This window comes from Xenopus tropicalis, chromosome 8 (assembly GCF_000004195.4).
Source record: "Xenopus tropicalis strain Nigerian chromosome 8, UCB_Xtro_10.0, whole genome shotgun sequence".
Classification (NCBI taxonomy): domain Eukaryota; kingdom Metazoa; phylum Chordata; class Amphibia; order Anura; family Pipidae; genus Xenopus; species Xenopus tropicalis.
The window spans coordinates 27725001-27751894 of NC_030684.2; the positions used below are offsets into that span (position 1 = coordinate 27725001).

At 42.5% G+C, this 26894-nt stretch overlaps 1 protein-coding gene across 2 annotated transcripts in view; it reads right to left on the minus strand.

Moving 5' to 3' along the window:
* Positions 1–26894, minus strand: part of mapkap1 (MAPK associated protein 1) — a 103389-nt gene that overhangs the window by 12370 nt on the left and 64125 nt on the right. For both annotated transcript variants that reach the window (XM_012967840.3, NM_001100206.1), the window contains exons 7-10: positions 21415–21524; positions 11546–11653; positions 7152–7292; positions 2422–2559 (exon numbers count right to left, since the gene is read on the minus strand). In XM_012967840.3, the coding sequence (XP_012823294.1) occupies positions 2422–2559; positions 7152–7292; positions 11546–11653; positions 21415–21524 (497 nt within the window). The remainder of the gene's footprint in view (positions 1–2421; positions 2560–7151; positions 7293–11545; positions 11654–21414; positions 21525–26894) is intronic.

Consider the following 26894-nt stretch of genomic DNA (forward strand, 5'->3'; position numbering starts at 1 on the left):
CATGATAGATTGCTATCAGGCCCAGACTGAAAATCTGTGGATTCTAGCAGATGCCAGAGGGGATGCTGTAAGATCCCATAGGCCAGAAGCTCCCAAACTTTTTTTTTTACACATTCAAATGTAGAGTTTGGAGCAACACAAGCATGTATGAGCTGTGATTGGCTATTTTATAGCCCTATGTGGACTGGCAGCCTACAGGAGGTTCTCCAGACCTGATTGCTATGATTATATTCCTACCCTACTTTCAGAATAGCTAACACCAGTATGGGTTTTTATATATTTTCATTATCTTTTCAGAACAATTATGCTATTATATAGTGTTATATATCTCTATATATTGCAAGGGCATGCCTACTAATGGGGACAATAATCACATTGGTGCCATTAGTCAATACTCTTACAATTTGTACAGTTCCGTGGTGGGCGAGTGTTAGGATCCAAGTTCAAGGGGACAACACCAGTCTGACTCTCATAAAAAAAAAATGGCAACATATTTAACTAAAATTGAAAATGAAATTACATTTAAATGCAGCACCTCTTGTGGGAGAATCCATGGTAGATCAGGCATCTGTTATTCAAGGATATTTGAACTGCACCTCAGTACTCTTTTTATATTGACTAGGGCTGTTCAACCAGTGGCCCATAGGTGCGTTTTCTGTGGCTTGTCACTATCCTTGATATGATTTGCCTTTGCCTTGAGAGAGCTCTCATATTGCAAACAATGCTGCTGTTCTGCCTTGCACTTGATTGGACAAGTGGCACAAGATACTTGATAGCTGTTGGTTCCTATGTGATAAACAGACTGCAAACAATGGGGCCAGTGTATTGGGCAATGGTAATTGGACAAGCCATGGCAGATAACTGTTTCAATGGATCAACACTGTGAATACACTGGAGTCAAGATACTGAAATTGACTCACATTTACAACAAAGGAGGACAGGGAAAAGATATAAGTGAAGAATAGTACAATGTAAAAGAAGACTGAAGGGAAAAGGAAAGACTTGTGTAAAGGTCCCCATACATGGGCCGATAGTAGCTGCTGATATCGGCCCCTTGGACAAATTCGTCAGGTAATCGGCCCATGTATGAGCACTTCCGACAGGCCTGCCCGACCGACATCTGGCCTGAAATCAGCCAGATCTCAATTGGGCAGGTTAGAAAATCTAGTCAGATCGGGGACCGCATCAGCTCGTTGATGCGGTCCCCGGACTGACTTTACCTATACCCGTCATTATAATTCGATCGTTTGGTCCCAGGGTCAAACGATCAAATTACCCTGTATTCTCCCGATATCCCCCACCCATAGGCGGATCTACCAGTGAATGGGAACCTTTAGGGAGGGGTAACAGAGGAAGGGTAGAGATGTAAGAAATGAAAAAAAAACGGAAGAGTGGAAGAAAGAAGAAAGGGGGAGGTTGAAAAGGAGAGCAGGAAAGTGGAGGTAATTAAACCAATAAGACAACAACGGGTTTGGTGGAGAGAAGCAGAAATGAGAAGAGGATGGGAAGGCCGTGTAATGCGCCAGTATACTCCACACAGGTAGCTATAGCAGAACCACTGCCGGCCTGGCTAGGATTTCTCTGGGACTGACAGTTGCCCTTTAAGCAGTGAACTGCAATCACAGACTGAATCCTCAATGAGACACACAAGCTGCCAGCCTGCTGGAAAGGTCAGAGTACAATTCAGGAAATATAGTATACTATAAACATTTACAGTAAATTATAAAAGTGTGATTTTTCTGCCAAAACAACTTGTTTTTAGCATCAATATTCCTTTAAAGTGCTTTGAGGAAGCGCAATATGGGAGGCAGGCTCAGTTATGTAGAACGGCGCGGCCGTGTTTGGAGAATATTGCAGCCAGCGGATCACAGAATAAGGAATACGTTTGCTGCCTTGAGAGAAGTGATTGATAGAATTGAGATCCACTGGCTGGGATCCCACAGTAGCTTGGCTGCCGATGGCAAGATGCCTCTACTTAAGAACAGGAAGCTTGTGAGAATCCCTGAGAAATCCCTTACTCAGCAATAGCTAATTATAAACCAACTGTGTGCCGAGTGCTAGTAATACATGGAGCCATTACTGCAGCTTCTCAATGTAATCAAATGTCAGGGTAGGCACTGGTTTTTGTTTTTCATTTCATATCTGCAGGATGACTGTATATTCATCACCCACACACTTCCCCATCATTCAGAAATGCAAGGGTTTCATTTACATTAAGCCTTCCTTTAAATGTCAGTGCATCCTAGTCTGGCCACTCTGCCATATAATGGAATAAACAGGAGGGGTTATGCACATTGGAGGGAGTATGAAGAGGGGTGAGAGCCCTGGGGCTCAATGCAGTTGTTGTTAGGAAGACAAAAATGGCGGCATCAGGGCAAGATGAAAACCATATCTGTAAGCATTTCCCCAAAGGTCACTTACTTGGACTTTTCTCCTCTGCCAGATCACATGCGCAAAGCACATCTGAATCAATGGAGATTGGCTTCTGTTTGATCCAAAACTTGGTGCTGGTCTTCTGATTGGTCACCGGATCAATCTCCACTTTCTCACCAGAGATCCCTGTGGACAAAGGGCATCACATTTACTACCAATTGAAGCTTCTTTTTACTTGCTCATCTACTGATGATCCCTGTAGATTGTAAGCTCTTGTGAGCAGGGCCCTCTGACCTTATTGTTACTCTGTATACCCTTGTTTGTTACACTCCTGTTTGTTTAAATTTATTGTCAAGCTCGGCTGGCACTATATAAATAAATGATGGTGATAATGCACTATGTGTATCCACACACTGCCAGGAATGAGTATGGCCACCTTAAGCCTTTGGACCTTTTTGTGGTAGCCTCCAAAGCCCATTTCTACAATCCTCTCCGGAACAAGGTCTACAAAAGGGTCCATTTAAACAGAACCACTGAAGTCTATAGCTAAGGGGGCCCATGCTTCACTCTACACCTGGTCAGGGCTGTGCAACCTGTCCTCCTCCCGAAACTTGGATGGAAGCCAAAAAGCCAGTGTGCCGGAATGTGATGTGGATAAGCTGGAGAGGCTTCCTATATTTATATTTTTCTTCCCTGGTAATGGCACAGTGCTAGATCTATAATGAAAGCTCTACGCACTCACAAAGAATGACAGAGACAACACAATTAATGATATATGTAGAGAGAGAGACTAATCCTATATACTCAGCACAACACTGGCAAGTTCTTGGAAATGTTATTAACAGCAGATAAGACATTAGGGCAGGGGGAACCTGTTAAAAAAGTTCTGTCTAGAGCTTAGAATTGTGGCTCCTTAGGCAGGGTAGGAGTTAATGCTGTTAATTTGCCAGTCTCTATCATGACCACATAATACCAAACTCTTCCAGATGAACAGATGACGCCGGAGGTTTGAACCTGGAGTGATTTTTCGACAGTAGCCGAATATAAACCAGCAGTGACACCTAAAGTGGCCGCTGATTTATAGCCGCGGTGAGTTTGGGCCCATGTCCCCATGAATATTAGCACTACAAATCTGGGCCCATTTAGCACAGAGAGCCTGGTACATACATCACTGGCTCCTGCTCCTAGTCAAGGTCACCCTCAGAGCCATCAATCTTTCCAGAAAGGGGCAAGTGGGCCAGGCGTGGAGTAGAGCAATGGGAGAGCCCAGACGTTCCTGTCCCTCTCATCTGCCTTTTTATCATGTAAAGATCGTGCAAACTTCCATTATTTTTATCTGCTGCATGGGCCCTGCATCATCCATCCACTTGCCTCTGTTGTGTGATTCTATATGAATGTGTGTTATACAGTATAACCTTATTATTTACATATAGCACCAGTTGCACTTTATAGAGAGCTTATAATCCATTTTTAATGGAGGAGGCTGAAATAATGCTATGGAATGTAAAGGAAATGATGTGTATTTATATACTAATGAGGATATATGCATGCATTAAAGTATAAATGCAGGTACTAAGCTTCCTACCCCTAGGTAATCCACACCTGTTCAGGCCTATGGACCCTTACTATGAACCTGTACTTGCAGTGGTGCCATGGAGAGAGAGAGGGCAGGCAGAGTATAGCGCACACAGGCAGCATAGGGCAGGCAGAGTATGGCACACACAGGCAGGGTAGGGCAAGAAGAGTATGGCACACACAGGCAGCATAAGGCAGGCAGAGTATGGCACACACAGGCAGGGTAGAGCAGGAAGAGTATGGCACACACAGGCAGCATAGGGCAGGCAGAGTATGGCACACACAGGCAGCATAGGGCAGGCAGAGTGTGGCACACACAGGCAGCATAGGGCAGGCAGAGTATGGCACACACAGGCAGCATAGGGCAAGAGTATGGCACATAGGCAGCATAGGGCAGGCAGAGTATGGCACACACAGGCAGCATAGGGCAGGCAGAGTATGGCACATAGGCAGCATAGGGCAGGCAGAGTATGGCACACACAGGCAGCATAGGGCAGGCAGAGTATGGCACACACAGGCAGCATAGGGCAGGCAAAGTATGGCACACACAGGCAGCATATGGCAGGCAGACTATGGCACACACAGGCAGCATAGGGCAGGCAGACTATGGCACACACATGCAGCATAGGGCAGGCAGTGTATGGCACACACAGGCAGCATAGGACTGGGCATCTGTGGCAGCAGTGCTGAAACTCACAGGCCCGAGGGCAGCAGTGCTAAAACTCAGACTGGTCACAGGCTGAGGGTTGCAGTGTTGGACTGGAAACCCAGGGGCCCACCATTCTTCCATCTATTTCTCCCCTTTCTTCCTATTCAGAAATAGGGAATAACCATGAAACAGGCCAATGGAGCAGGAGGGCCCACTGACACCTGGGCCCACCAGGAGTTTTCCTGGTATCCTGGTGGGGCAGTCCGACACTGGAGGGCTGCAATGCTTAAAGTCACTTTTAATACAGAAAAGCTTGAACATAAAATTGGCAGCAATATATATTTTTGGGGGCACAGTGGAAAAAAATATTTGTTGAGAAAATGCTGCTTATAAGGAACTGAACTCAGGCCCTCATGATGGCGCTTCATTATTTGTATCTGTATGTACTATACTCATTTTTTTCAAAAGAACAGTGTGCAGTACTGGGAAATTTCTATGCATAGAGGTTTATCCTTATGTATCTAAAAAGGTTATAAGCAATATTAAAGAGATTGTCCTGCTAAGGCCAAACCCTACTGGCTTATTCAAAAGGTATAATAACACAACATGCTGTGGGAGAATTACAAGGGAAGCTGTGGCCATCCAGCATGAGACAATGGCAGTATATGAAAGTAACACCTTTATGGAGGATAGAGCAACATGATATCACCTCTTGAGATTTATATTAGAGAAATCCACAAAGGGAATTAAAAGTTAGAGGTTCCTTCACATGCAGCCTATTATAGTGCTGACAAGCCAAGCAAGACCATTGCTGGATGAAGGCCATACGATATTTAACCCAAACACGTTAATGTCCCTTAGCAGCATGAACAGAAGTAAAAAAGATCATACAGTGGTGTGAAAAACTATTTGCCCCCTTCCTGATTTCTTTTTCTTTTGCATGTTTGTCACACTTAAATGTTTCTGCTCATCAAAAACCATTAACTATTAGTCAAAGATAACATAATTGAACACAAAATGCAGTTTTTAAATGAAGGTTTACGTTATTAAGGGAGAAAAAAAACTCCAAATCTACATGGCCCTGTGTGAAAAAGTGATTGCCCCCCTTGTTAAAAAATAACTTAACTGTGGTTTATCAATTTCAATTTTCAATATCAATTTCTGTAGTCACCCCCAGGCCTGATTACTGCCACACTTGTTTCAATCAAGAAATCACTTAAATAGGAGCTACCTGACACAGAGAAGTAGACCAAAAGCACCTCAAAAGCTAGACATCATGCCAAGATCCAAAGAAATTGAGGAACAAATGAGAACAAAAGTAATTGAGATCTATCAGTCTGGTAAAGGTTATAAAGCCATTTCTAAAGCTTTGGGACTCCAGCGAACCACAGTGAGAGCCATTATCCACAAATGGCAAAAACATGGAACAGTGGTGAACCTTCCCAGGAGTGGCCGGCCGACCAAAATTACCCCAAGAGCGCAGAGACAACTCATCCGAGAGGCCACAAAAGACCCCAGGACAACATCTAAAGAACTGCAGGCCTCACTTGCCTCAATTAAGGTCAGTGTTCACGACTCCACCATAAGAAAGAGACTGGACAAAAACGGCCTGCATGGCAGATTTCCAAGGCGCAAACCACTTTTAAGCAAAAAGAACATTATGGCTCATCTCAATTTTGCTAAAAAACATCTCAATGATTGCCAAGACTTTTGGGAAAATATCTTGTGGACCGACGAGACAAAAGTTGAACTTTTTGGAAGGTGCGTGTCCCGTTACATCTGGCGTAAAAGTAACACAGCATTTCAGAAAAAGAACATCATACCAACAGTAAAATATGGTGGCGGTAGTGTGATGGTCTGGGGTTGTTTTGCTGCTTCAGGACCTGGAAGGCTTGCTGTGATAGATGGAACCATGAATTCTACTGTCTACCAAAAAATCCTGAAGGAGAATGTCCGGCCATCTGTTCGTCAACTCAAGCTGAAGCGATCTTGGGTGCTGCAGCAGGACAATGACCCAAAACACACCAGCAAATCCACCTCTGAATGGCTGAAGAAAAACAAAATGAAGACTTTGGAGTGGCCTAGTCAAAGTCCTGACCTGAATCCTATTGAGATGTTGTGGCATGACCTTAAAAAGGCGGTTCATGCTAGAAAACCCTCAAATAAAGCTGAATTACAACAATTCTGCAAAGATGAGTGGGCCAAAATTCCTCCAGAGCGCTGTAAAAGACTCGTTGCAAGTTATCGCAAACGCTTGATTGCAGTTATTGCTGCTAAGGGTGGCCCAACCAGTTATTAGGTTCAGGGGGCAATTACTTTTTCACACAGGGCCATGTAGGTTTGGATTTTTTTTCTCCCTAAATAATAAAAACCCTCATTTAAAAACTGCATTTTGTGTTTACTTGTGTTATCTTTGACTAATAGTTAAATGTGTTTGATGATCAGAAACATTTTGTGTGACAAACATGCAAAAGAATAAGAAATCAGGAAGGGGGCAAATAGTTTTTCACACCACTGTATATCACAAGCTGAAAGAGGATGCAGGGAGACTCACCAAGCTGGACATCCGTAGTGAAGCGCAATCGGTGAATCATGCTGACTTTGAAAGACTTGTACTGGTGGCTGCTAAGCATGTCCTGCACTGTCGCAATGTCAATTTGGGTCTCCTCCTCTGGAGGCTCCTCTCCTCTGGAACCTGCCGAAGAGATAAAACAATGCAGTGGATTTTTGGACAAGTAACATATGGCTTTCCACAGCCTACATGATACTAAGATATCAAGCAAATTGCATCTTGCGCTGGATCTGTTATGTGATTGCAGGCCCAATGGCTGAATGATCAGATCACTTGAATTTAGCCCACTACTTGGGTGCCAAATTGGGCAAAATCTACTCTTGTTGCAGCATTGTTAAGTGTATGGCCAACTTTAGTCTACGTTCTAGTAGACATTTTTAGACTTGTGAGTGGGCTGAAAAAATGCCAATAGGACACAAAATGCATAGGGCACTCCCTGGGGCTTAAACACCATGACCACCTGTTCCACTTGGTGAATATATCTATAGTTGGTCCTTTGTGTGCTCTTTATTCTTTAGTGCATAATTTGCTTATTCTTAATTCAGACAGGCCACAGACTGGTGCTGCAGCTTAAAGCTGGCCATACATTATAAGATCCACTCATTTAGTGACCGCAATTATTCCCCGATATGCCCACCTAAGGGCCAAACCATGGGACTGCAATGGGACACATGCCATCAGGCTGAAGGCCACATCAATGATCCAAAACAGTCTTTGGTTCGACGGGTAGATCAAACCTGCCTGATCATCATCTGCCCAATTTTCAGCCAGATATCAGTCAAATGGGCCTGTTGGAGGGTCCCATACCTGGGCAGATAAGCTGACAAATCTGTATGAAGAAGCAAAATCAGCAACTTAAATCTGCCCATGTATAGCCACCTTAAATTGAGGGGATGCAGGTAACACACCTCAATAAGTGCACCAGTAAAAATGCCCCCCCAGAAACACTCTCTAGTGATGTTTGGGCCAGCATCCGCACAACTTCAACAGGTTCAGGCTGAACTTTACCATGCAACCACCCTACTATGAACTCCATAGCTCAGTATTCATAGATTTGCATCTGTGCGTCCCACCCCTTTTCATGACATCAGAGAGGGGTGGGGTGCAGGTCTATAAATGCAGAGGCTCATTGGGTTAGGGTCGGGTAGGAAGTGCCTAGATTAGGGTCAAGTGCGAGCGGAGTTTCTGTTAACCCGCACATTACTGTTGCCCTCTACCTATTACATGACTAGCATATGAAAGCCCAGGTGCTTCTGAACTACAATTCCCAGCATTCACTTTCAAACAATGATGAGAGACAGCTGCAACAGTGCCACCATAGCTGGTGGGTGACACACACTACAAAGGCAACAAAAGAGACAGTGGATCTCAAAATAAGAATAAAAACATTATTTCATTAAAAAATGAACAGAGAATAGAGCAGAAGAGGCAGCAGGGCTGCCTTCCCACTCTGGCAGTGAAGGAGTCAACCCTTGCCTTCACCCCCTCCTGTATGATTTAGATACTGTGGAACTTTAACAACTTTTTCCCATAAAGCTGCCACCAACCCCATTACCAAGCTCATATATTCTTCTTTACCAACACCCTGACTTTTTCCTGAAGCTATTAGTTATACTGCAGATAACCACGCTTTAAGCCAAAATGTCAATTACTTTAAAAATACCACTACAGAGCCCCACACGCTGGCTCACTTCTTTAATTTTTTGACGCGATTTTGGAAGGCGACCAATTTGAAAATGAGCATTTCTGACGGATTCTGTTTAAATATAGCCGCCGGGATGGCAGCCCTGGAACCGGGAAATAATCAGTCAGATGCTTTTAAATAAAGTGCTGCATAAAATATGGCAGAAACAGTGATTTAGGCCTGAGCGGAGACAATGTGACATGCTGCTTACTGCTCTGGTTAATGCAAGGGCCTAAAAGGGGCACGAGGAGATTTGAGCCGCAGATTAAAGGAGCCGCCATTGTTTGGTGTCAGGTGATGTGTAGGAGCATACATACCATGCTTTAAGTGGAGCCTTTACAAGGAAGAGTAATCAAACATAAATCAAAATAGATGCTTTATTTGCAAAACTACATACTAATATTAGGGATGCACTGAATCCAGGATTTTGCCAAGATTTGACATTTTTTAGCAGGGTTCGGCCGAATCCACGTACCTGGCTGAAGTGAATCCTTAAAATCAAATCAGATTTGGTTCACAAAGAATTCGGGGGTCTGGCTGGATCCCAAAACTAACAAACTGTAGGAGGCAAGGCGGAAGCAGGAGAAATTTTGCATGATTTGGCTTGGGGCACTTTCCCCAGTTGCAAGTTCCAGCACTGAGTAAAGTGCAATCTACCTTATGTGGAACATCAGGATATATCCATATATATTCACACTATTTCATTTAATATTTATACTGACAATGGGTTTAAGTTCTTACACAAAGATAAATGGGGTCAAATGCCATCCATGGCTCTCTATAAGACTATGAATAGCTTTCTCTTTTAAGAGAGGGCATTTGTTGCCAGAAACAAGAATTCTATACAGGTATGGGATCCCTTATCCAGAAAGTTCCGAATTACGGAAAGCCCGTCTCCCATAGACTCCATTTTAATCAAATAATTTAGAATTTTAAAACGGATTTCCTTTTTCTCTGTAATAATAAAACAGTACCTTGTAATTGACCCCAACTAAGATATAAATAATCCTTATGGGATGCAAAACAACCCTATTGGGTTTAATTAAAGTTTTATTGATTTTTTTAGTAGACTTAAGGTATGGAGATCCAAATTACAGAAAAACCCCTTATCCGGAATACCCTTGGTCACAAACATTCTGGATAACGGGTCCTATACCTGTAAAAAATATTTATTATCACTTTTTGACATTATTAATGCTTTAATCTTACTGGTCTTTACTGACAGACAATTGGCTGGATAGTCTCTTGCTTTATTAGTCAACTCTGCATCAACTGTTACAGATATCAGAGAAGTTTTTTTAGATAGATGCCTGTGCAAGGTAATGTATGTATATTGACCAACATATGGCAGAGAGAAGGTTAAGCCACTGGCAACATGGTGCTTTATCATTTTAATACACTGGTATTTTGCTTAATGAAAACTCTTAATTGTAATTCAGTTAATTGTACACACACACACAGTCTTCAGTTAGAATTTCCTATAAGGCTCTGGCTTTTTATACAGGTCTAAAGCCACTTAACCAATTTTAATATATTAAGACCAATTTCCCCTGAATGCTAATTAGTTCTTAACGATAAGATGACGAGGGGAGCATCATGGGAAGCGAGCGGCAGGACATAAAATTCAATTAGCCGTGGAAAGAACAGGCTTTCTGCACAAGTTGCATGGAAAGGGGTGGAAAAGGCTGGAAATACGGACGGTAAATCTGTCTGATAACTGGAAAAATGGACATGGCCCCCATGTTTGCACAACTGTAGGGCCAGATTTAATGTGCACATCTTATGCTCATTGTGTTATGTGGATGGGCTAAGCAAAATGCATGAAACAAACTGTCCTAATTACATTTTCTATAATAAGGTCAGGAACCTATATTTATTTTCCATAATCTCTAGCAGAAAGATTCCAATGCACTTTAATGGAATCTAATGTGCTAAAACTTGCATCGGGGGGGATCATAGTAAACCTTGCGCTGGACAAAACAACTGGCACAAGGTGCAGAACATGGCACTTGGTGCAAAGAATATAGATACATGTATACAGATGCTATGGTAAAATACAAACTCCTTACTCTGCATATAATGCACAGTTCCCTGGCCGGCTCTGCACATAGATACCCTCCTTGTCTGTATTAATAACCCAGATATCCTCCTAGTTAATGGACACATTCCCTAAGCTTTGGATACTACTGATATACCCCCCAAACCCCAGCTCTACTATACACATATAACTAGCAGTTTTTCATTTGGACAAAAAGGTTGAACTTGATGGACATGTCTTTTTTTAAATCTTAGCCACTATGTCATACACAGCACCATGTACACAAGCCTGCCTATAAAACAAATATCTGTAGTGTAATACAGTAGAATGCTGTTTTTTAAATGAAAGAGATAAGGCGGTTTGCACTAATGTGTCATGCATTCTGTTTCCATCTCTTTGCGACCCCTTCATCAGTTATCTAGAGATTCTCATTTCAGAAGCGCAGGAGTCAGACCCTCCGCACAGATCAGTCATGGCCGAGATAAACAGGACTCTGATGCTTATAAACAAAGCGAGTCAATCAATCACAGTCGGTAGGCATGTATTCTTATCAAGGAGAACAATGGGGAAATAAACCCCTAAAGAATAAAGTAGTAGCAAATATGTCAGGGGCTAGAAGTAAAGGGTTGAAAATAAGGGGAAATAGACACATACTGTTCTCTCGCACAAGGCAGAACTCCAGGGAATTCTGATTCTCCAGAGTACTGTCCAAATCCACAGGTACATTGGGCTGGCTTTGTTTCTCCAGGCGGTACTGGGGACCTGGAACACAGGAATGCAGAAACGGTTTAACATAATGTCTTAGTATTATAGACAAAGTCTTTCTGTTATACATATACAGACATTTAAGAAGGTAACCCAGAGAACAGGAACAATAATCAATAGAAATTTCTAGCACACCCCATTTATATTGCAACCTATGGCCTTATAAGAGATAATTCATATATCATCGGCCCCAACTTGCTCAGTGTTACTCAATATACAGAGATCTATACCTAATACAGATACAGAGCATGCTGTGTGTATAATACAGGTAAGCACTCACTGGGGGTTCCTAACATTTGGAACCCCCCAGTGATTTAGAGGGCACAAGGAAGATAATTATAGGAAGAGCCTTTGCCACGTTACTGCAGGTTTTCAAGGGCCACCATTTTTTCATCAACTTGTTGATGATAGGAAATCTGAAAACAGTAGTTTTGCAGGAGCAGCTTAAGCAACAGTTTTTCATTACTGACTTATTACCATTAACATTGGAATTATCCTCCCTTTCCTTTATATTTTTACCTGGTCAACCTGCCTGCCATATTTGTATCCCTAGAGCAGTGGGCACAGAAATAGGCACCCCTCTGGGATCCTTAAGTTGGCCCTATAGTTGCACAGTCAGGCAGAGGTAAGTGCCTTCCAGTACTAGACATAACATTCCAAGGGTCTCTTGTTTGGACTCCTACTTTTGTCTAAATAATGGAGATACACATAGGTGTTTGTCTGATCAAACAGAAACAACTCTGGACACAATTAATGATATATGCAATGGTAGCTAGTATATAGCATTTACTGACCACTTGCATTGTGAATAACACAGACAGGAAGCAGCAATAAAGTTACGCTGGCTGGTAAGGAACATTAGAGGTTAACGCTTAGTGCAATATGAGTAGACGCTCTAGGGAGACCCTGTAATGTACCATTTAATACTCGAGTTGGACTGGGCTCTCCCAGAGACAGCACATATAAGACTGTAGGCCTCCTGTGCCCTTTACAGAGACCTTAAAAATGTCAGCGGCCAGAGAGGAAACAAGTTTGTTTATGTGGCAGCGGGAGGCGTTTATGTGAGGCAGTAATACGGCCGTCAGGAGAGAGCCAGGCTAAATGATTGATTTCCCACACAAACAGGCCTCTTTATGGCCCACAAACAGATTTAGCTGTGGGCTTTTTCTGCCAAGGTCCGAGTGAAAGCTGCTGGCCCAGACTACAATTTTTCGGTTGGACAAGTGCCTCTGAGAGCATGATGGTGGCTTGCGTGCTGGCAGCAAACTATCAGGAGCTCTTCCATTACTTCTAAGGGGACAGAATAATAATCAGAACAAGAAGAACATTATAGCAGGTACAGAGTGTTGTGCCGAGTAACTAGAGTGTAAGTGTGTGTGTAATTAAACTACATCACCCAGCTTTCCCTGCTGATCTATAGCTATTAATGCCAATGCCAGTTGTAGCCCTGCAAAAAAAACAAAAAAACAAAAAAAAACTTTGGGGTGCATTGAAGTTCTCTTTCGTCTTCACTGTATCTAAATGCTGCATTGTGTAAGCAACAGTGTCTAGAGCTCCTGGAAAAGAGGGCCCTGCTTGAATCTTACAAAGTATGAAAATACAAAACACTTGGGTAAACTTTCAGAATTGCCCCCTGTATCTCTAGTTTTAAAGGGATTCTGTTACACTGTTTACATAACAAATAATTCACTCTACCATTTAAAATGTTATTCTTGAACCAACAAGTGTATTTTTTGTAGTTGTAATACTGGTGTGTAGGCACCATCTCAGTGCATTGTGCCTGAGTCTGAGCTTTTATATAACCTATTGTTTCTCTTACTCCCATGTAACTGGAGGAGTCCCAAACTGGACTTGGATTTCTTACTATTGAGTGCTATTTTGATATCTAACACTTTTAGCAATACGGGTGTCAGGGAGCTGCTATCTTTCTACTTTCCCATTGTTCTGCTGATCGGCTACTTGGGGGGAACTTGCAGCGCAGCAGTAAAGTGTGACTAAAGATTATTATAGCACAAGTCACATTGCTGTAGCACCCTGGGAAATTAAGAATATGGTTAGCCCCTTGTCAAATTTCAACCATATCGGCTTGTTGAGGTGGTCCTTGCCCTGATGGCCTGTATCCTCGCGGGCCAAATGTTTAGATAAGTCCGATATCACCCACCTTAGGTGGGCATAATGGAGAAAGCTCCATCCATTAATGGGACATTAGCAGCATTTTTCAATTGGGAAAGAAGCGTCCTAATTTTGCCCAGGAGCCTGTCAGTAGTTGTGCCCGAAATGGTCCGTCACTAGTGGCAACAGATTTTGGGCTGAAAACGGTTAATTGTGTGGTTTCCATTAAAGCTACTGATAGGCTCCTGTCAGATAATCTTTCAGTCCTGGTGGATCAAGCATTATTTGCAAAATATCATAGTGTACACCTCATCAAAATAATCATAATAGTACAGGTATAGAAAACTGGAGAAAGCCCATTCAGCAACTCCAAAAATAATCACAAATTCATTTTTTGCCCCTGATGAAGACCCTTTGTTGGGTTGAAACGTGTTGGGCTTTATTTTCTATGATTTTGTCATTAATACATTTTTCTTTTGTATTTACTTTCTTTGAGTGTGCAGATACTTTTTTGCTTTTGTGATCAAGCATTATTTGTCATAATGGAAATGTTCATTTGTCTGCTAAAAGAAGTGTTGCTGCAGCGGTTTCTATTGTCTGGGTGGTCTGTCTGAAAAAAAGAGACAATAGAAAAGGGGGCCACTCCATATACTATGCATACTGTTCTGCCTGAGTAGTACTGTAAAGGTCAGCCTTTAGACACAGGGTCAGAATAGGCTGGTGGGACACAGAAAAATATACCTGTGGGCCATGGGCCTCATGGGTCACTCCCCCCCCCCCGGCTTGCTGCCTGCCTGGGATCTACAGCAAACTAAAAGTGCAAGTACATGGGCGTGGTGGTGGGGGTAAGGATCACAAGGGGGGCCTCTGTGACTGGGCTTGTGGGCCATTGGTTGACAGACCCCCGTGGTCTGAAAGCACCCCATTCTGACACTCTGTTTAAAACATTCCGACACTACTGCTTTAAACAAATGGAAGCAGATGTCAAAAAACAGACTTAAAATTTCACAACCGCCACTTCTTATTTAGTGGGGAGGGGGGAAGTTATCCTTTCACTCAAGGTCTCAATAAACCGGCGCAGTGAGAAGGAAGGAAAAGAAAAAGGCCCATGTGTAAGTTTTATCTTAGATAGCGATGTCTGTAAACTCTATCTCTCTTTTCTGCTGACAAGCAGCGGCCGAGATAAGATTGGAAGCGAGACTCACTTTGCTGGGATAAATAAATAATCAATACTCATCTAAATGGAAATGAGGAGAAGCAAAACTCCCCCCAACTCCCCACCACCTCCTGATAACAGGACCCCTTATCAGGGATCCAATTTTTCAGGCCTGGCCCTTATCAACATCACTCAGCTAGGAGGTAATGTGCAGAAAGGAAGGGGAAAAAATTCCTGCTGCTAAATTGAAGCGATTGAATGAGATCAGTTTAGTGAGGTGTTGGTTACCCGCAGTTCAAATGTTTAGAAATGCAATTTTGCTCCCATTATGTAGCCAAGGAGGTGAAAGATACACAGGGAAATGGTGCGGGCATTAATGTGACAGCAACTTTACACTCTGCAGCCCCGGCGAGGCCAGCAATGTCGCGCACAGCTGAGCTTTTCCCAGAAATTATTCCCTTTAAAAGGGAATTTAAAATATTATAATGGTGCTGGTAGGCGCAGGAGGCATTATGCATAATGTTTAATGCAAAAATGGCCACTTGGAGTACCAGGTCAGTGAGTAGTAGGGCAAACGGCACAGAGAGAGAATTTAAAGGAACACTGTCATGTTTTTTTCAATACGCATCAGTTAATAGAGCTTCCCCAGCAGAATCCTGCATTGTAATGTGTTTTTCAAAAACACAAACAGATTTTTTATATTTTATTTTGAAATTACACATGGGGCTAGCCATATTCTTAATTTTCCAGGGTGCCACGGCCATGTGACCTGTGCTCTGATAAACTTCAGTCACGCTTTACTGCTGAGCTGCAAGTTGGAGTGATATCACCCCCCTCCCAGCAGCCAATCAGCAGAACAATGGGAAGGGAGCAATATAGCAGCTCCCAGTAGGTATCAGAATAGCACTCAATAGTAAGAAATCAAAGTCTGGCTTGGGACTCCTCCAGTTACATGGGAGTAGGAGAAACAATATGTTACCTGAAAGCAGTTCTAATGTGTAGCGCTGGCTCCTTCTGAAAGCTCAGACTCAGACACAATACACTGAGATGGTGCCTACACACCAATATTTCATCTAAAAAAAATACATTTGTTGGTTCAAGAATTACATTTTAAACGGTAGAGTGAATTATTTGCTATGTAAACAGTGTAATTTAGAAATAAAAAGTATACCATAAAAATCATGAAGACACATGGAGCTACTACTAGTGTTTTCAACCTTAAGCTAACTGGACAATGGGTGTCACTCACAAAGAAAAAATGGAAGCCCCTATCTGCCTGTCACAATTCCTAAAGATATTAAAGGGAATGTTGCCCAGCTGATTCAAATGGAATGCTCGTTGTTTCCAACCAGATGGTACCAAAGTCAAAATGCCCCTAGCTCAAAGATACAGCTTGCTTAATAGGCCATAACCCCTTTCTGTGCCTGTGATTACACTGTACATCCCTCTCACCCACTCAACATGTAAAGCTAGTGCCACAAGAGGCAGATTCGTGGCAGAAGAATCAACATCTACGCTTAAAAAAGCTTTTGGTTGTGCCTGCACCAGGAGCCATTTCCTCATCCTGGGTGCAGGCACATGGAGCAGATTTCAGAAATTGTAATAAATATATGTATGCCAAAATCTGCTGTGTGTGCCTACACCCCTACAGGCTGATTCAATGGCTGCGAGTACAGGCACAACCAAAAGCTTTTTTGCTCAAAGGGATGGATTCTCAGCCTGTGTTTATCTGCAGTGAACATATTTGCCCAGCCCATATTAATAAAGCTGGACAAGACTGATGCATTTAATGTGCAAATACAATTGCAATTTTTTTTTTTAAATATGGCATACTCTGTATCAACTTTAGTGGTAGAAAAAATATGCGCTAAACTGATTTTGCAAACTGCAAATTTTATATTCACAAAGAGAAAATTGGTGCAATATTTGAGCATAATAAATAAGCACAGCTCATGCAAATCGCAATCTCATTTGCGAAGTTTTGTGCGCAATTCGCCTTTTACTGTGATTCGCAAAGAAAGGAGAGATGGGCACAGCAGTGCAAAATGTAAGCATTTAGTGGAAAACATGCACAACCAACCATTTGCAAAGAAATGTGCACTGTCTGAACTTTATAAATGACTCCTGATGTTTTTACACAAAATTCTTTGTCCGCACCACAATTTACTGTGCGCGCAGGTCTTAATATTTGTGTGAGCGCATACAATTGCACAGGAAACAGTGGTTGCGCCTGTGCCCAGAGCCACCGTCCCGCCTGATCGGCAAGACAACAGATATCCAAGGCTCTTTCTATATTGGTCACCTCGTCAATCCACCATACACACACTTAATATCTTACCAAATTTCATTTGGTACAACAATATCAGAGCGTGTATGGCCAGCTTAACATTCAATTAATCTTGATTGTATTTTTTGTATTTACAGTGAAACCAAAATTACATGCCCTGATTTTAAGTTTTCCCACATTTTACTGAAGTCCCACCAATATATATTTATTGTATATGCATTTCCCTGATGTTACATTTCCTGAATTATACACCATTTTTTTTCTAGTCCCCTGAACATTTATATTCCATTATTGTATTATTTATACATGTAAGGAAAAGAAATGTATAATAGGGTGTGATATCCTTTTTTGAAATAAAGTCTATGTTTGTATGACTGTCCTTTTATCCATTTCGCAGCCAGATGAGAGCCATCTGATCCCCGGTGTCACTGGCTCTCTCTCGTTTCCTGCCTGGCAGAGATAATACGCTAGCTCAGCACCGCAGACACATTTTTGGCGATTCGGTATCACTTTAGACAACATAGGATGCGGGGTTTGACAGCTGTGACACAACTCCTAAACAGATGTTTTCAGTTATGTTAAAGGTATTAGCCATTCCCCGACTGCGCCTATAATAGCATGCTGTGACCTGCGGAAAATTCAGGTCACCCTGGAGAAAACTTGGCAGGGAACCTTGTTTAACAATTAAACTTGGAGAGCAGTTTGCACTTAAAAGGATTAAATATTCTTGGCCCTGGATGTTTGCAGAGTCACTGCTTCAGGAGGGAAAAGGAAGAGGATTTGTACAGATCATCACCATTCAAATGTGCATCTGGCACCGGAGCGGTCAACATTCTATATATCAAGATGGTTCTCTTTATGGCTCCTTACAGCTGCAGCCTACATAGAAAAGAGGCATTTAAGATCCTTACCTTTCACAGGGAGGTAAGGCCTATGGCACATGGGGTATATTCTCTGCCAGCTTTTCTGAAGTTTCCAAATTTGCCCATGCAACATGCCATTTGGTTAAATGGAACTGTAGTTTTCAGCAACCAGCAAAAGTTACAGTCCCTGACCATTTCGTGTCTTACATTTTGGCTTCCTGAAAATCTCATCTGTTCTTCAGTGAAAGTAAATTAAAAGGTCTTTATAAGGGGGAGGGTGAAATTATAGTAGGCAATTTGTAATCACCAACCGCACAGTAAAATGCATTGAGGCAAGGATAACAAGCAATAACATCTATGCCATTAGTCTAGACAATCTTGATGGTTTCAAGAAAAAAAAGTCTAAAGCAACTGGACTTTTGGAAATATTTCCCAGATGATTGGTTTCAAGAATCATCAGAAAGTCAAGTTGCGTTAGACCTAATTCTACTAGATATTCTCCTGGCATGTCAATACCCCATATTTGTAGGGAGTCTCCCTAATTTAAGCACCTCCCATCTGGTCGCCGGCAGGAACAGGTCTCCTGCTATGAGTCATTTTCACCCAAAACCTAATTTACATGCTCCATTAAAGTGCACACAATCGCCATCCAAACTCTTTCAATATCGTCAGAAGCTGGGGAGCAAAGGGTGGGTAAGGGGCATTACATGAGTGGCTAAGATGCCCCCAGAACACATCTGGATCTGAGATGGCATCTCTGCTTCTCATTCAAGTCTAGATGGACACTTATTACAAGAACTGTACCAGTCCATGTTAAAATGAAAGAGTACTAAATATGGCTATAAATTCCCTATCATCAAGTCCACAGCTGGGCAACAAGGCCTGTGTTCTAATAATCCAGAAGAAGCCTTCAGGTATTTTTACATCCACCAAGCCAGATTATGGCTCTCAAAGGCTTTTTGAATGATCTCAGTATTGTGTGGTCTGTGACCATATTTTTTGGGGTCTTCCCAGTTTGCAAAGAAAATAAAAAAGGGTCACATAGCTAATGGAAAATGCTCTCTCTCAATCTAGTACCCCTCTCACTGAACTAATTGCTATGGAATGCCTGCCAATGAATATGGTAAACTGACCTGCGGTGTTTCTCTTTTTACACTGGCCTGGCTAAGCATCAGTATGTACAGACCCAACCCATCTCTGATGTCACCAAATGGGTAGGGTGCACAAGGCAAGAGTCTATGAATACTGACTGCTGTTAAATACTGATAAAAAAAAGCTCCCTGCACATCCATTGAAAATTACATTAAACTAAAGGCTTCAGACATAATTGATATTGATGAAAGAAAGTGTCTGAAAATACCTATAAATGTGGAAGAATATATATAAAATATTGACCCCCTTAAGCTTCAACACTGCTTATAGCTGTTAAAATTTGGCCATGAAGGCAGTCCATAAACATGTGCAACCCTTACATTTATGTTCTCTTACAATACGGAAACTTTTACATGTGTGTGCGGCAGCCACATTATTCATCATATATATATGCTATAGATGCAGATGTGCGCCCTGTCTCAGATACACAGATTTTACTGGATATTGTACTGGTGGCAAACATTTGAAAACAAATATGATCTAAAAAATTCCTGTAATGAATCCAGCATCTGTAAAAGTTTGTTTTTGGAGCAGGGCTCACAGAATTTTGTGTACATAATATATACTAAACTCATTCTGCACCTAACTCTTATTTTTGTAATTAATGGGGAATAAAGAAGAAAGTATGTGCCACGGTTGGTTTAGGTAGGCCCTGTACAGCTGTAAAGTTTGGGAGAAACCAATCAATTATTATTTTTTTTTTTTTTTTTTAACTCTAAAGTGCGCACTTGTCTGGCTCAGTCAGCGTCCTGCCCTTATTTTATAAGCTGGACATTGGCAATTATCCTTCAGCAGCAAACGTGGCCTTGTGTTTTTGCATCTGACCTCTGAAGTAGTCAGAACTCACAGCGACCTTGAGAAGGAAACTCAAGAACGAGGCAGCAGGTTCCTGGGTGGTGATTAATTGACCTGGTCTCAATTTCCTACGAGCGGCAGCACAGACAGATAATTCAAAGATACACTAGATAAAAGCGAGCCTGAAAAAAGTACACAAAAGGCGAAAGAGACGTGGCAAAAGAGAAGAAAAAAAAAAAAGACGGGGGGAAAAAAACAACAGCTCAGCCCAGCAGACCATTTGCAGCAGCTAACGACTTGTTCATTATGAGTGATGATGGAGAAAGAGTTTTCATGCTGGGATGGGATAGAGATTTATATGCATGGCTCTGTCTCCCAACTTGGGAGAAAGATCATCATCATTTAATTCTATCTCAGCGGTCAGAGATGGGCGTCCAGAGGAGCTAGGTACCACGGTGCGCTGTCAGCTGGCACAATCTGAGCGCGTGCAGCTGGAACATCTGGAGCAGGCTGCCCGTGGCCCAGGCTGAACAATAGACTCTGGAGCACTGCCAAATTGCTTGCAGACATTGGCAGCAGAATGAGGCTCCCGTCCCCTCTCCATCTCGTTCTTCCTTTATGAGGATCTGATCTCTCTCAGGCTCTCTTATCTATCCCTGGGAATACGGCCTTGAGATCGTTCTCCCATGTCCTTCACTGCCTTATCGCTCACCACTTTTATTAAAAACTTCGCTCCCCCCCCCTCTTCCCGCCTGTCGATAGCTTGTTTAATCTTATGATAGATGGGGCACTCTGGCTGTTGGAGGGGCACACAAGCTTTGGAGAGATTTGCAAGCGCTTTGAAAAATCTGGTGCTGTATAGGAACAGGCCGATGAGATTGATATGCCAGGGGGAAACCATAGGGCCGAATTATCAGCATGTTGATTATTAGAATTTTGTGTACACATGCTTTAATCCTAGCCATAGGGTAACTGTGAAACCGTTCTTTGTAAAAATCGCTATATATGAACTTTTCTTCCTATTATGTCTGGCAGGTGTGTACAAATGCGCAGGCAACATTCTGATAATATTACACATTAGCCTGTTGATATTCAGTGAAATAACATATGTTATACACAGACTGGACATGCCAGGTAAAATGAATTGGACTGCTGGTGCCCATTCCACACTGGAGCACTGAGAAGAAAATTTATTGTATTGCCACCCACTTGACAAAAGCAAATACCTTTTTTGACATCACACAGCTCCCATGAGCATGGAGTGTCGGACACACAATGTTCATTTCAATGGCAAAAAGGTGTGATTATGACATATTTAAAATGATTAAAATGGTTTGACATGATAAGCCATCTAAAGTTCTGCACATTTCCTAATGTCTCTGCAGTGTCCCACCTGAATTCCTTTGTGAGCCCTTCCTCCGTTTAAGAGCTTTTTCTAGGATGTCCCGCATGGTTACGTTTGTGCTGTCCACTTGGATCAGGGAAAATCCATGTGCTGCATTTCTGTTGGAAAGACATAATAATACACCATTCATACATTTTCTTACACATCAAAAGTGTATAATGTTTTTCAATACAGACAAGACGGAAGACGTAAAAGAAACTCTTATTGACCCTCCTGGCTTAAAGCGACCAATACAAAGCCCAACAATTATTATTAACAAGTATTCAACCAATCCTCCCGAGACCAAATGGACAAATACCACACAATAGGCTATACATGGTAGGGCTGCCTTTCCATTGTTCCACTCAAACAGCCTGTGGATCAGCAGAGCAGCGAGGGAAAAGGAACTGCAGTTACTTACTTACCTTTGCTTGGTACAATTTTATTGGTTAGTTAATGTTAAAGATCAAGCTGCCACCCCATTACTTTCTCTACCCAGAATTTTTCAGGGCCTACTGCGCCCTTTACCATTGTTCTGCAGTGATGGGAAATGATCAGTTCAGGCTTCAGGGAAACAATTTCACTGATCTAAATGCAATAAAAGGAAAACTAAACTAGCTGAATTTCACTTATTACAAGGGAAGACGTGGGGGAACATTTATCAAAGTACGATTGTTTCCAAATGCAAAAAAATCTTATTTTTTCTAAGTTTTCATACTGTGGGTTTTCGTTAATTTGCTTAACTTTACCGTACTTTGTGACAATTTGCAATTGGAGCTGCAGAGTGCCATTGAGCCCTATGGGAGACTTTCCTTGGGCCAGGTTGGAGCTGCAGAGTGCCATTGAGCCCTATGGGAGACTTTCCTTGGGCCGGGTTGGAGCTGCAGAGTGCCATTGAGCCCTATGGGAGACTTTCCTTGGGCCAGGTTGGAGCTGCAGAGTGCCATTGAGCCCTATGGGAGACTTTCCTTGGGCCAGGTTGGAGCTGCAGAGTGCTATTGAGCCCTATGGGAGACTTTCGTTGGGCCGGGTTGGAGCTGCAGAGTGCCATTGAGCCCTATGGGAGGCTTTCCTTGGGCCGTGTTGGAGCTGCAGAGTGGCATTGAGCCCTATGGGAGACTTTCCTTGGGCCGGGTTGGAGCTGCAGAGTGCCATTGAGCCCTATGGGAGACTTTCCTTGGGCTGGGTTGGAGCTGCAGAGTGCCATTGAGCCCTATGGGAGACTTTCCTTGGGCTGGGTTGGAGCTGCAGAGTGCCATTGAGCCCTATGGGAGACTTTCCTTGGGCTGGGTTGGAGCTGCAGAGTGCCATTGAGCCCTATGGGAGACTTTCCTTGGGCCAGGTTGGAGCTGCAGAGTGCCATTGAGCCCTATGGGAGGCTTTCCTTGGGCCAGGTTGGAGCTGCAGAGTGCCATTGAGCCCTATGGGAGAGGTCCAAAATCATGAACAGAAGGATCAAAGTCAGAAAGGTTTTCCCGCCGTTTACGATTGTTCAGATACAAAAATTTTGTGACTTTCTGATCGCCAATACAATATTATCTTGACTATTACGATTTTTTTGTAAGCATATTTGCGACATTTCCGATCATCAGAAATTGTTGTATCTAATCCGAATTTTACCCACTTCAGGATTCGAATTTGTACTTTTATGAATCTGACCCATAGTTTTATATTTTTTTTTTTAGTCTGGCAATGACCCTCCCATGCCATGGAATCAAACTTATTTTAGGCTTGCTGTCAGACTAATAGGAGGGCTTTGGTAAGAGCGTCACAAAACAAGTTAGTAACAACTTAGGGAAGGTCTCACAACAGGAGTAACATTATATAGTTGTCTCTTATTTTACAAACTACTAAAAAATGAAAACTGTCTATTTTGGGCACTTTCAGACACACATTTTTAATAAGCCTGAGCAGTAATTCATTATAATCACTTACAAGCGCTACTGCAAGTGACTGTCAGGTGACATAAACCAGCATCCTCGGACGGCTCAAAACACCCTGTGTGCCATTGCCTTTAGATGCATGTTTAATATGTTAGATCTTAGCACCTAAACTGGCATAGTTTTTCACGAATCTAACACCTTTTCTGTAAATGAATAGCAGGAGAAGGCTGCTAACTGAACTTTGGCCCTGTGCCACAATGCGTTTTTGTCCCTTCTAGGTTAATAACATGAGCCAAGCCACTGGTGATGGATGGAGTGGAGTACAGATAAAGGATGGGCTCCTGTGTGCATTCATTAGGCTATGCTTTTGTTACCAGAATGCACTGAGCGGCTGTTGGACCCTTGCAATTTGTATCTTCCTGCTCTACCTGTGGACACCTCATCCAGCCTGCCATGTATAAAAACGGCAGTGATAAGTGAAACCTCGTCCTGTCTTTAATGATAGCGATCATTCTCAGCTAACGGGTCTCTCCATCTTCCTTTATGGCCACGGCCTGTTTGAGCCAGGGCAGGGAGGGAGTGTAGGAGGAGAGACGGCAGTCTGTGGGGGAGAGGAGGAGATGTGTTGCTGTTTGTTTGACATGCCTCCTAGGCCCAATTTGGGTTTTATAAATGAAGAGGAGAGGCAGCTTGCTAAGGAGCACATACGACACCTTCTCCACCACTGTTTTATCACATCTGTGGAGTGATGATGCTTGCTTGGCAAAAAATGGGTTACATGGGCTGCAAGTAAACAAATCTAAAGTACATACAACACTTCTACAGTATCTTATCTTACATACAGCCCTTACCATCATTTCTGCTCAAGTGGCAATAAAGTTATGAGATCCCAGAAAAGAAAAGTCGTTTGCTCCACTTTTTTTGTGGGTGTAATTAATAACAGGTGCACGCAGCAAGGCTTCCCCAGGAATGCTGTCTTCCCACACAAAAACAAGCATTTGTTCAAAACAGGAAAGAAAAATGATATAAGAACCATAGGTGGGTATATGATAGCACTGGGTGCACAAGGAGAGAATAGATAGTTATGGCCTAATAAGCAACGTTTGTCACCCAATGTGAGCTCATCTGATGTAGCTTGCTCTGGCATGGAGTATGCTTCATGGGAGAGCCAAAGATGAAACCCTGGGACAGGACTACCTACCTGCAGATGGCAATAGATTGCATTAAGCGAAGCTTAAAACAGCAGGAAAGGTTCAATCAATGGGGGGTGCCAAAGTATTAGGTACCCCCCCCTAGTGAGCAATTGCTTACCGTATACCGTGGGCTGGTGGTCCTGTTAGAAGAAAACCGGTCCAGCCTGGGGTAGCTGCAGCGAGTGTTTCCTTTTCCTTCTTCTGTCTTTGAGCCACTTGCGCAGTAGAGTGAGAAGCAGAACAAAAATAGCCATTTTTTCCCACTCTATTGCACATGCGTCAGCCCAGGACCAAGAAGAAAGAAAACGATTACTTGTTCGCAGCTACCCCAGGCTGGTGCGGCTTTCTCCTAACAAGAGCACCAACCCAGGGTATAAGGTAAGCAAATAGTATCACTGGGGGGTGCCTAATCATTTTCAAAAAAAAAAAAAAAAAAAGTGCCAGTGCATTATATTCCTTTTAAATATAGAGTGAAACTGGCACCATGTGATTAACGATTGCCTACAAGATTAAGGTGTGTTTAATTTATGCTGTACGACGCCTTTAAAATTCCCCCACTGTTTTCTTCGGTGAGGACTGTTACTGTATATACTCTGTACCAATGCAATGGTCACTCCCAGCAATTTTAAGGACAGCAGAGCACTTCTAAAGAGAATTGTTTTGGGCAATCTGTGGACCTAGCTAGCCTAGGTTATGCCTCTTTGCTTGACTGGAGCACAAATGAGATGCAGATGTATTTCGGCTCTTGGCAAAGAAAAGACAGCTAATGGCTTTATCCTGTGCCCTCTCTTCCCACTTGGGCACAGGTACTCTGGGTACGCGCTGGCTGCCCTCCTCATCCTGCTTAACGCAGCCCGGTTATTGATTGCCCTCGTGGATGGACGCTTGAAGCTCTCGGGAGGCTGCCTTCAGCCAAAGGCTGCTGGGTAGTTAGAGCAAGTTTAGGCCAGAGTTCTGTTTGCTTTGGCAGCAGTTATTATGGACCAACTTACTGCAATTACCAGCTGCTCTGCTGGTTCTCACTAGAGGAAGGATGTGTTTTATTTCTGTATTTTTAGTGTATCCACATTTGTCTTACTTGTATTATTTGTTTGTTTATTTTAGAATGTATTCTAGTAATTAACATTTTTTCCATTTTTTAATGGAAAATCAAATAGAAAGAGAAAAAAAAAGAAAGTATTTATGACTAGCCTGTATCCCGTTCAGTATGAAGTATAGGGCTCTTCAATCACAGCTTGGAATAGTGGAGGTGCGGCAAATCCATCTTTGCAGAATTCTTATAAGATGTCCATCCATGCACAATATGGAAGTCTGACACATTCTGGCCTCTCTGCCCAAACATTGATACATGCATGGGCCCATCAGGAGGCAGTTTAAACAGACTGTTAATCACTGCCCCACTGAATCGCAGGTTTATTTGGACATAAGCTGTCAGTTAATATGTTTGGTGCCTGTGTTGGGGTGATCAGCATCTCTGCCTGCCCGGGCCCTATCAATATATTATATCTAGATATTCCACAGACTAGACTAGTCAGTCAACTGGATAGATTAATCAATGTGGAGAGGGGTACCTGTTATACTTTCATTTCTATAAAAGAGAAGTACCGGTTTGGTCAATGCTAGGGCCAATCGCAATGGTCCTGCCATTGACCAACAGGTAAAGTATTACAGGAATTTCTGAAGGAATCACAAGAAAAAACAGACTAAAGATAACCATACACATCCAGGGGAAGATTTGTTTGTTAGTAAGGCCAACAAGCACATTTTTGCCTTGTCTGCCCATATAGTGGACAGTGGGCAAGTCTCTGCATTCACTTGAACCCAATACAGTACATTGTCTTTACACATTTCTTTAAGAGCCACACCCTGGGTTCAAGACCTCTCATTTGGGCCCAATTTTGTGGCCGCCATGCAAAACTTTGGGCTATCCATCTTGCATAAAGGGATGTACGGCATCCATTATTTTGGGATTGGGGCAAACCCCGATTCATCCGAATAACAAACAATGGAAGGCAATGGAAGGGATAAACAGAACCACACATGATGTGAAAAATTTTCAACTTTGTTTTTATTGTTATTTATTTGTTTTTAATGATTTAGATTCGGTTCAGCTAGGCACATGGATTTGGCCGAATCCTGCTGAAAAAGACTGTATCTGGGCCCAATCCCAAACAGAATCCTGGATTCGGTGCATGCCTACTTGCATTGAAGCACTTACATGGAAGCATACACAGTTAAATTGCATTTCTCTTGACAAGCATTTAATCTTCCCCAATTTAGAAATATGGTGCCAATCAACTAAAATAAGCCTCTGAAAGGCATTTATCAAATTAAAAATTGAGAAAAAGATAGATTGCCATTGCAATATGGTATTGGGGAAAAAAGGCTTGTGTGTCACTACAAGGTGGGCCTG